A 12,352-nucleotide genomic window follows, 5' to 3' on the forward strand; every position below is an offset into this window, starting at 1 on the left:
TGACTGATTCAAGCTGATAGAAGAGCACCTTTGACTGAAATAACCACTCGTTACAACCGAGGTATGCAGCAAAGCATTTTTGAAGCCACAACATGCACAACCTTGAGGCGGATGGGCTACAACAGCAGAAGACCCCACCGGGTACCACTCATCTCCACTACAAATAGGAAAAAGAGGCTACAATTTGCACGAGCTCACCAAAATTGGACAGTTGAAGACTGGAAAAATGTTGCCTGGTCTGATGAGTCTCGATTTCTGTTGAGACATTCAGATGAGAGTCAGAATTTGGCGTAAACAGAATGAGAACATGGATCCATCATGCCTTGTTACCACTGTGCAGGCTGGTGGTGGTGGTGTAATGGTGTGGGGGATGTTTCCTTGGCACACTTTAGGCCCCTTAGTGCCAATTGGGCATCGTTTAAATGCCACGGCCTACCTGAGCATTGTTTCTGACCATGTCCATCCCTTTATGACCACCATGTACCCATCCTCTTATGGCTACTTCCAACAGGATAATGCACCATGTCACAAAGCTCGAATCCTTTCAAATTGGTTTCTTGAACATGACAATGAGTTCACTGTACTGAAATGGCCCCCACAGTCACCAGATCTCAACCCAATAGAGCATCTTTGGGATGTGGTGGAACAGGAGCTTCGTGCCCTGGATGTGCAACCCACAAATCTCCATCAACTGCAAGATGCTATCCTATCAATATGGGCCAACATTTCTAAAGAATGCTTTCAGCACCTTGTTGAATCAATGCCACGTAGAATTAAGGCAGTTCTGAAGGCGAAAGGGGGTCAAACACAGTATTAGTATGGTGTTCCTAATAATCCTTTAGGTGAGTGTATGTGTCAAATACAGACCTGCCTAGCTGAATTATTTTGTGTAGCAGGAACACAGTTTCAAAGTCAAAGTTCACTGATACGATATCAAGCTGGATAATTGTAAATTTGAGGAAAAAACATTATTTACTGTATCCATAAAATTCAGTTTTTGTAAAATCACCACCCAATCTCAGTCGCATATTTTTCCCCCTCCCATATCCGATCCAAAAATGTACCAGACAGGAGGGTTGCTTCTCTTTAAATTGTGTCAGATATATTACAGACAAATTTATCCTAAAAACAAGAAATGTTCCTTTTCCTACGCAAGCTTGCCAAATTGTTTTAAAATGTTTGGCAGTGAATGCTAACTTCACAAAACACTGAGATTCAACTATCAATGGCTGACTTGCGCGTTATTTTAGTTTTGTTGATACAATCTTTAGTGGGGAAAATAATTTTGAAAGGTTTCTAGTGTAGCATGTAGAACATAACTTTGACATTTTGCTGATGAGGTTCAATGTGACACGTATAGTGTATCTGGGTCTTAAATTTAGCTGTATTACTGATGGTGATGGGGATTAAGGATAATTACACTGAACAAAATTATAAACGCAACACTTTTATTTTTGCCACATTTATCATGAGCTGAACTCAAAGATCTAAGACATTTTCTATGTACACAAAAGGCCCATTTCACTCAAATATTGTTCACAAATCTGTCTAAATCTGTGATAGTGAGCACTTCTTCTTTGCCAAGATAATCCATCCACTACAGGTGTGGCATATCAAGATGCTAATTAGACAGCATGATTATTGGACAGGTGTGCCTTAGGCTAGCCAAAATAAAAGGCCACTCTAAAATCTGCAGTTCAAATCCATCTTATCAGGACTGTCCACTATAAATATCTTGAACTCCTGTACACAACCCCTCCTCGTGTATGGTGTGTTATTAGAGGAGGGGTTGTGTATGGTGTGTTATTGGAGGAGGGGTTGTGTATGGTGTGTTATTGGAGGAAGGGTTGTGTATGGTGTGTTATTCGAGGACGGGTTGTGTATGGTGTGTTATTAGAGGAGGGGTTGTGTATGGTGTGTTATTGGAGGAAGGGTTGTGTATGGTGTGTTATTCGAGGACGGGTTGTGTATGGTGTGTTATTAGAGGAGGGGTTGTGTATGGTGTGTTATTGGAGGAGGGGTTGTGTATGGTGTGTGATGGGAGGAGGGGTTGTTTTTGGTGTGTTATTGGAGGAGGGGTTGTGTATGGTGTGTTATTGGAGGAGGGGTTGTGTATGGTGTGTTATTGGAGGAGGGGTTGTGTATGGTGTGTTATTGGAGGAGGGGTTGTGTATGGTGTGTTATTAGTGGAGGGGTTGTGTATGGTGTGTTATTGGAGGAGGGGTTGTGTATGGTGTGTTATTGGAGGAGGGGTTGTGTATGGTGTGTTATTGGAGGAGGGGTTGTGTATGGTGTGTTATTAGTGGAGGGGTTGTGTATGGTGTGTTATTGGAGGAGGGGTTGTGTATGGTGTGTTATTGGAGGAGGGGTTGTGTATGGTGTGTTATTGGAGGAGTGGGTTTTTGTGAATTATAATGAGCCCTGACTAGAGGTGACGTGTCTCATTCAATATATTTTAGGAATCACAGAAGTTTTTGATTAACATATTGCCCATGTCTAGATTGCAATTTGGATCATAACTTGTTTAATTGTCCACCCTGGTTTTGTGTGTCTGATGGGGGAGGGGTGTTTTATGTGTGTGTGCTTTGGAGTTATGTAAGGTGTGTGGTTGTGTGTGTTTGTGTTTGTGTATGGGTGTAAGGCAGGTTGTGTGTCACTGAATGACAGTCTGCTCCTCTGCTTCTTCCTCAGTATGGATCATGGTGGAGAGTGGAGGTTGAAATCAGGACCGAAGAAATGTAAGTGATTTATTATACAGAATATACAGTTTCTCACAAAAGTGAGTAAACTTCACATTTTCATAAACTTTTGATTACATTTTTTCATGTGACAACTCTGACAAAATGACACTTTGCTCCAATGTCAAGTAGTGAGTGTACAGCTTGTATAAATAACACAATACACAATACAATGCCCTTAATGTTAAAACTGCTGGCAACAATAGTGAGTACACCCCTAAGTGAAATGGTCAAAATTGGGGCCAGAAATATAAATATTTTGTGTGGCCACCATTATTTTCATGCACTGCATTAACCCTCATGGGCATGGATTTCACCAGGTTTTCACAGGTTCCCACTGGAGTCCTCTTCCACTCCTCTATGACGACATCAACGAGCTGGTGGATGTTAGAGACCTTGCGCTCCTCCACCTTCCTTTTGAGGATGCCCCACAGATGCTCAATAGGCTTTAGGTGTGGAGACATGCTTGGCCAGTCCATCACCTTTACCCTCAGCTTCTTCAGCATGGCAGTGGTCGTCTTGGAGGTGTGTTTGGGATCGTTATCATGTTGGAATACTGCCCTGCGGCCCAGTCTCAGAAGGGAGGGGATCATGCTCTGCTTCAGTATGTCACAGTACATGTTGGCATTCATGGTTCCCTCAATAAACTGTAGCTCCCCAGTGCCGGCAGCACTCATGCAGCCCCAGACCATGACACTCCCACCCACATGCTTGACTGTAGACAAGACACTTGTCTTTGTACTCTTCACCTGGTTGCCGCCACACACGCTTGACACCATGTGAACCAAATGAGTTTATCTTGGTCTCATCACACCACAGGACATGGTTCCAGTAATCCATGTCCTTAGTCTGCTTGTCTTCAGCTTTTTGCAGGCTTTCTTGTGCATCATCTTTAGAAAAGGCTTCCTTCTGGGACGACATCCATGCAGACCAATTTGATGCAGTGTGCAGCGTATGGTCTGAGCACTAACAGGCTGACCCCCCACCCCTTCAACCTCTGCAGCAATGCTGGCAGAACTCATACGTCTATTTACCAAAGACAACCTCTGGATATGACGCTGAGCACGTTCACTCAACTTCTTTGGTCGACCATGGCAAGGCCTGTTCTGAATGGAACCTGTCCTGTTAAACCGATGTATGGTCTTGGCCACAGTGCTGAAGCTCAGTTTCAGGGTCTTGGCAATCTTCATATATCCTAAGCCATCTTTATATAGAGCAACAATTCATTTTTTTCAGATCCTCAGAGAGTTCTTTGCCATGAGGTGCCATGTTGAACTTCCAGTGACCAGTATGAGGGGGTGTGAGAGTGATAACACCAAATTTAACACACCTGCACTCCATTCACACCTGAGACCTTGTAACACTAATGAGTCACATGACACCGGGGAGTGAAAATGGCTAATTGGGCCCAATTTGGACATTTTCACTTAGGGGTGTACTCACTTTTGTTGCCAATGGTTTAGACATTAATGGCTGTGTGTTGAGTTATTTTGAGGGAACAGCACATCTACACTGTTATAAAAGCTGTACAATCTTTAGATTGGAGCAAAGTCTTTCCTCTGTGTTGTCAAATGAAAAGATATAATCAAATATTTGCAAAACCATTAGGGGTGTACTCACTTTTGTGAGATACTGTATGTGTGTGTGTGTGTGTGTGTGTGTGTGTGTGTTTCTTTGTGTGTATAATATGAATGATGATGATGTGTAATATTGTGTCTTGGTCTCATCCATCAGATGTCTGTGATCTCACACTGGACCTAAACACAGTAAACAGAAACCTCTCTCTGTCTGAGGAGAACAGAAAGGTGACAAGGAGGAGAGAGGAGCAGCCGTATCCTGATCACCCAGAGAGATTTGAGGTCTGGCCACAGGTGTTGTGTAGAGAGGGTCTGTCTGGACGCTGTTACTGGGAGGTAGAGTGGAGTGGGGGAGGGGCTGTGATAGGAGTGACATATAAAGGAATCAACAGGAGAGGAGGTGTTGACTGTTGGTTTGGATACAATGACACGTCTTGGTGTCTATACTGTTATGATGAACGTTACGCTGTCAGACACAATAATAAGAGAACTGTCCTACCTGTCACCTCCTCAGACTCCCACAGAGTAGGAGTGTATCTGGACTGGCCAGCTGACACTCTGTCCTTCTACAGGGTCTCCTCTGACACACTGACCCACCTGTACACATTCAACACCACATTCACTGAGCCCCTCTATCCAGGGTTTAGGGTTCATGAATCCTCAGTCTCTCTGTGTCAGATGGTCCCTGTGTCAAACACACCTTGATGTTTCACTTTAATCATGGTCATGATCAGTAGGACTCAACAAAGTAAAACGCTGACAATAACTCACTAGTAGTGAGTACATACAGTGTCTCACAAAAGTGAGTACACCCCTCACAGTTCACTAAATATTTATTATATCTTTTCATGTGACAACACTGATAAAATGACACTTTGCTACAATGTAAAGTAGTAAGTGTACAGCTTGTCCCCTCAAAACACGAAGCCATTAATGTCCAAACCGCTGGCAACAAAAGTGAGTACACTTGGGCCCAATTAACCATTTTCCCTGTCACCGGCCTTCTGACACCACGCCCCTCCCATCCCATCAGTTCATCTCACCTGTTGTCTTGTTTAGTACACCTGGTCCTCATTTATGATGATTCCCCCCAGTATATCTGTTTCCTCTGCTCCTCTGGTCTTTGTGTGTGATTGTCTCATCTTACAAGCATGTCTGACTACGTCATCTTTTTATATTAAAGAACCTTCGTTAAACTCCACTGTTATGCTCCTCCTTGATATGCCGTCGGGACACCACTGCATCTTTTTCTTTCCTTTACAAAAAAGTCAAAAAGGAAGGATTTGAGTGAGGAGCAGAAAGTTTCAAATTAACAGACCACTGCATATGGAACGCTTCTGTTCCTCCCTCAAAACTTTCCTTTTCTACTTTTTTGGAAAGGAAAGAAAAACGTGCAGTGGTCTGTGCAGTGGAGCTGTATGTGGACCTGAAGTCTCCATAAAGAAAATAACTTTTAGGTTTAGGAATTACCAGTTAGGGTTAGGTTTAGGGCTATTGAGGACAGAATACGGATTTACAGAAAGACGTGTGTCTGTGGATGTTTAGGAAGAATATTAGTACTGATCTAGGATGAGGTCCCACTGAGTCCAGGACTCAGACACAAGTCTTGATTTTGATAAATTTTGACTCAACTTGAACTCGACCATCGGTGACTCGGACTTGGGACTCTGATTCATCTTGTACTTGGATTTGCACTTCTTGTGTATTTGAATTTGTACTGGATTAAGCAGAATATAATCATCTTGGTGAATGGGAGCCTGGCTCCAATTATCTATCAGTGTGATAAACACACAACACCCGTCACACAGAGCACAACACCCGTCACACAGAGCACAACACCCGTCACACAGAGCACAACACCCGTCACACAGAGCACAACACCCGTCACACAGAGCACAACACCCGTCACACAGAGCACAACACCCGTCACACAGAGCACAACACCCGTCACACAGAGCACAACACCCGTCACACAGAGCACAACACCCATCACACAGAGCACAACACCCATCACACAGAGCACAACACCCGTCACACAGAGCACAACACCCGTCACACAGAGCACAACACCCGTCACACAGAGAACAATACACATCACACAGAGAACAACACCCATCACACAGAGCACAACACCCGTCACACAGAGCACAACACCCGTCACACAGAGCACAACACCCGTCACACAGAGCACAACACCCATCACACAGAGCACAACACCCATCATACAGAGCACAACACCCGTCACACAGAGCACAACACCCGTCACACAGAGCACAACACCCGTCACACAGAGCACAACACCCGTCACATGACTTTTTGCCCCTTTATTAAACATTTAAAATATTCACAATTGAATATGGAAAACATGTCGATTTTACTGGTTTTCTAAGGCCAAATTAGAACCTGGATTTGGTATTTTTCCCGCAGTGCTGAAGAGGGCTATAGGCCTATAGCCTGTGTCTCTGGAACCACAGCCCACAAGGTGAGGTGAGGTATAGGCTAATGAAAAGAAATGTGTCGAATTTGTTTGTTTTAAATGGCCATTTCAAGCTTTAGCCTACATTAGGCTACTACAGGCTATTTTGTTTCTGTTCTCATGCTCCAGTTCAAGGACATAATGAAAGCGCGTCTGATTGTTTTATTTTATTTTACAAAATAGCCTACGTTTTCTTGTTATTGTGAGTTTACACAAATAAAAGTAGTTACAAATAATGAATTTTTATTTTCTGTATGACCAGAAAGGATAGAGTATTTTAAGTTGTTTACACTGTTTATAAGAAAATGCAAGGTTCCTGTGCCTTCGCGCCATGCAGTGCGCGCTCCACACTCAGCTTTGTTCCTTTTTTTTGCATTTTTTGCATCTATTTTTTTCCAAAACTCTATAAATCCATCCATTTCCCCCAAAAAAACGCTATAAATCCGTTTGTCTTTTTAAAAAAATATTTTGTCTTTTATTTGTCGTGTTTGCATTTATGAGGAAAAACAATGTTATGTGACAGTTCTACGGCCGTGAGCGCTCTGAAAGCTTTCAAACTTTCACAGAGACCTCAAAACAGAAAGCACAAAGCCTTTCTTTAAAACGAATTTCGTTTCGTATTAATTGTATCTTAATTTTAAATAATTTTCCCCACATATGACGATTATTATTACTTAGGTTAAAGGTTCAGAATACGATTCCATATAAGGTTATTTCAGCACTTCGCGAATGGACAGCAACTCTGTCACACAGTAAAAGTTAGATTTGTTGACTCACCATTGCAGTTAATTCTTCAGGAGGAACGTGTCTCTGCGTACAGCAGTGCGCTTGATGAAATTATCAGCGATGATGTCCTGGGGCCTCATGTATCAATCTTGCGTACGCATGAAAACACGGCGTACGCCAGCTTTCACGTTCACGGTTAGATGTACTAACAGTGAAATTAACGTAAGAATGTGCGTTCTTCCACGTAAACTTCAGGCCTGGCGTACGTACATTTTTGTGATGTTTGTCCGTTGGCGACTCATAGAGGCAATAAAGTGAAGTGGCAAACATTACACTACGAACTGTTCTATCGCACCTGTCAGATATTGCTTATAATTTGTAATTGATAAATTATTTGCCATATTATTGTCACACGAGTCTTATTATTAGAATATTCTATAAATTATGCAATTAAGTAAGGACATATATAAAGGATGTGAAAATTGTCACAACCCGTCTAGCAATGGCAGCTTTGGCTTTATTAGAAGACATTTTCAACGGACAAATCCGGAGAGAACGAGTTTTTAGGGACCACAGTGATTTTCTGGCCCACGATGATGACTGGCTCATCAGCCGTTTCAGATTTCAAAGGGCTATACTCTTGGGCTGAGTTGGTTCCGAATTTGGAAAGAGAGACAGTGAGAAGCCACGCATTACCCGTTCCTTTACAGGTGCTTACTACACTTGGTTTCCTAGCAACCGGTTCTTTCCAAAGAGAACTGTCAGACCGCTCAGGAATAAGCCAGTCGTGTTTGAGCCGTGCAATGCCACCTGTATGGGACGGCATCATCCGCTTGTCTACCAGATATATAACGTTCCCATACGATGCAGGGACCAGCCAAACATCAAAGCGCAATTTGCAGCGATAGCCGGTTTTCCTAATGTAATCGGAGCGATCGACTGCACACATATTGCTATAAAGGCGCCATCTGAAGAAGAATTTGCATATGTGAATCGGAAACATTTCCATTCAATAAATGTGCAGATTATGTGATGCACAAATGCGCCTAACAAATATTGTGGCAAGGTGGCCTGGGTCAACCCATGATTCATATATCCTTACAAACAGCATGGTTGGGATGAGACTCCAAGCTGGCAGGGTGCGCTATGGGTGGCTACTTGGTAAGTTATGCATTTAAATGTATGGTTCTATCTAAAAGTAAAATGTTTGTGTCTGTAATTATTCTTACTGCCCATCAGGAGACAGTGGTTATCCACTAAAGACGTGGCTGTTAACCCCCCTCACCAACCCACAAACTGACCGAGAGCGCACAGGCATGGCATACCCCTTGGTGAGGCGGGGGCACCGCCAGATGACCCTGACCCAGGACCAGTATATGTGCAGCACAATCAACAAGCCATTCAGGCCCGTCAACGTGTAATTGCGACAATATAAATGGTACTCAGACAAAGTTTTTTGACCAATTCTTTTAATGAATGGCTTATTTCTGTGAGTGCGTCAGTGACATTTTTAAGGTGACTGTTCATTTCTTCAATGGCCCTAACAAACTTCAGCACTGAGGGGAACATTAGAGACACGGGAGACGCTGGACTGAATGGGCTCTGGCTGCTCAGGTGGTGCGGACTCTGAGTGCGTGCCAGTGGACGTTCCTGCGGTTCCTAAGTCCAAATAAACACAGGCACATCTTAACAGTAATTTGAGTCTGTCCCTTATTAATGGGTACACGCATTTGCAATAGAAGCAGTGGATACGTGAAATCTCTGGTGTACTCTTTGCTATATTGCATGCATTTTAAAATTAAACGGTGGCTGGCTATGTATATCAAAGTTAAGGAAATTAATTTGAGTCACCTTGCTGGCAGTCCTGTAGTATATCCGAGTCTCCTACATCAGCGGATACGATTCCAGAGATTAACGTGTCTCCTACAATAGAGGCAACTCTCTGATCAAAGGGTGCAAGTTCATCGGTCCCTGTACCACCGCCTGTTCTGCCCACACTTTGTCGGTGCGCAGCAGTTCTCCGCTTAACTTCCACCTTTATGTCTGACCATTTATTCTTCAGTTCATTTACGGTGCGACTCTCAGATCCCACCGCGTTGACGGCATCAGACAAACTCGCCCACTCTTGTTTCTTTCTTTTGTTATTAATTCCAGAGGACATATTTCCAAATAAAATATTCTTTCTTGTTTCTACCTCTGATAGTAGCACCTCTAAATCGTTTTCAGTGAAATTCCGTTTCTTGCTTGCTTTAGCCATGTTCTTGCAGCTTTCTTTTGCCAAATTGGACTAATTACCATATTTAATTTTTTAATTGAGGGAGGAGACAGGGTGTGGTGTGGTGCTCGTGCATGTGCACTCAATTTCGCGTTAATTGGGATGTACAAAGAGAATGGCCCTCATTTATCAAAAGTGCGTACACCAAATTTCCAGCGTACACCTGGCGTACACCCAAAACCACGGTGACTTTGACATTTATCAATATGGACGTTGGCGTACCGCACTCTCAAATCCTACGCCAGCTCAGGAGGTGGTGTACGCACGTTTTGAGTTAGTGCGGAAATGCGCAGAAAAAAATCCTAACGCACTGACAAACTAAAAGATATGATATATTATGACCCACTGTAAAAAAAAAAAAAAAACAACAACATAATAATTACAAACTTCAGTGTTTATTTTTGTGCAACATGGACTTCAATGTTTAATTTGTGTGACTTTGCCAAAGAATTTGATTTATATGTATTCCTTCAGATGCGAGCCTGTGCGCTTTACATGACGTTTCAGGGTTAGGCCCAGCAGTTGCGCACGGACTGGGTTCAGTAATAAAAGGCTTTTAATGACCAAAATATAATTCAGACTGACAAAATAATAAAAATGACATTCTTCTTCTTTTAAATAATACTAATAAAAATATAAATAATAATAATAACGAGATTCTTCTTCTAAATAACAATAAACGTCATTAATAATAAATATCATAAAATAATAAGATGAATATTACAAATTGTCATGCAATTATTAATGTGAATGAATGGTACTCCACATCACATCATCATCTTTTATTCCGCTTTCAAACTGCCAAATAAAACAATTTTATTTCTTTCTACCTCCCTGGTGATCGTCTCAATCTCCACGTTAGAGAAGTTTCTCTTTTTTGCCGTCTTCCGTGTGTCTATGGCGTAAAATGAGGGCGTGGGGGAAGCGGAGACTTGAATATATAGGGACGTGTTATTCTAATGACGATCGTTTTCATCCGCGGCATTTATCCGCGACATGGGTATGTTTTCAGAGACATCATGCACAACCAAATTCACAACATGTGCGGTGCAATGGATGTATTGTGCTCGAGGCTCCAGCGCCTGCATGCGAGCCTGCAGACCTGTTCGAATACCGGACACATTTGATGCGCCGTCATAGCACTGTCCTCTGCATTTATTGACTGGCAGGGCGAATCTCATCAGAACGTCTTTTAAAAGCTGAAAAAGTGTGGCTGCTGTTGTTTTTGATGTCTCATAAAATCCTAGGAAACGTTCTTCTGGCTCCAGATTTTCAGTCACATAACGTAAGCAAACAGACACTTGTTCTTTGACCGTAATATCGGTTGTCTCATCCATAATTACAGAGAAAACCCCGGCAGACTGTACTTATCCAATTAGCTTTCTCAAGACATCATGAGCCATCATTTCAATCATCTCGTTTGAGATGTCATGAGAGAGCCACTTGCTCTCCTGACGAGCCACCCATGACTTTAATTCTGGGATATCTTAAGCACGCACATATAGCATCTGCATAAAATTGGACTCTTGGTCAGTTTTTCCTCTAATGGCCACTCCCTGACAGGAAAGAAATTGGAGAGTTGAAAGAATAGCCAGAAAAAGTGATTCTGGCATCAGCCATCTGCTTTTGTTTACCAGCAGAGAGCGAAGCAGCAACATTAACACCTGCATTAGTAGCTGCCATAATGCTAGCGGCAGTGCGATGCAACTAGCATTTTTCATGTGATCGAAATCATTCGAGTGCTTTAGCCCAGCTCGAAAAACCATCTTGAGTGAAAGCTTTTAAAGATTCTTGGTCGTGGGTTGATGATGGAAGAGTTTAGCTGTAGTACAGTTGTTACAAAACACTTTGTTTTTAATGGAGTCATAAGTTATCCATGAGAATGTTTCTTTCCAACTACTGTAGATGTATTGATTGTATTAGTGAACTGTTATAAGCTGTTGTAACCAATGAAGCAGAATATTAATTGTTTGTAATATGAGCTGAAACTGAAGGAGCAAGTAGGAGAATAGGAAACCCTGTTCAAGCGGTTGCCGGGGAGAGAAAGATTTAGTATGTCTGTTTTGTGAGAAACAGGACACAGGTTAGAGACACACACACATAGTCGACAGACAACACAGACACCACAAGGGGGGGCCAAGGGGTACTTGCAGTAATCCTATAAGGAATAGAACTGGGATTGGGCCAAGGACACACTTGCTTTGTAAGTTAACGCCTCTATCTTTTTGGGCGTAGTAGAAGTATAAAAATGATGTTTTGACTGTTGATCCTTAGACATTGTGCGGCGACACGTGTCTCCAGAAGCTTCTGTAATAAATGGACGTATGATACGGTATTTGCCCTGACTCCTGGTGTTTTATTCTCCTTTCCAACAAACCAACTCGGGGAAGTGTTAGACTTCAACACTACCCTGATATGTCCTTCCCTTATGTCGTCGTCCATCTTCATTGCAACTCCTAGCTTCGCTGCTCCTAGTCTCGCTGCTCCTAGTCTCGCTGCTCCTAGTCTCGCTGCTCCTAGTCTCGCTGCTCCTAGTCTCGCTGCTCCTAGCTTCGCTGCT

At 42.7% G+C, this 12,352-nt stretch overlaps 1 protein-coding gene across 1 annotated transcript; it reads left to right on the forward strand.

Moving 5' to 3' along the window:
* Positions 1–4,483: 4,483 nt before the first annotated feature.
* On the forward strand, positions 4,484–5,173 carry LOC117595296 (stonustoxin subunit beta-like; the record flags this gene model as incomplete). Its single annotated transcript, XM_034295546.1, has 1 exon — positions 4,484–5,173. A coding segment is annotated over one exon (537 nt), but the record flags the coding sequence as incomplete, so codon positions are not given.
* Positions 5,174–12,352: the final 7,179 nt, after the last annotated feature.

This window comes from Esox lucius, chromosome 11 (assembly GCF_011004845.1).
Source record: "Esox lucius isolate fEsoLuc1 chromosome 11, fEsoLuc1.pri, whole genome shotgun sequence".
Taxonomy (NCBI): Eukaryota; Metazoa; Chordata; class Actinopteri; order Esociformes; family Esocidae; genus Esox; species Esox lucius.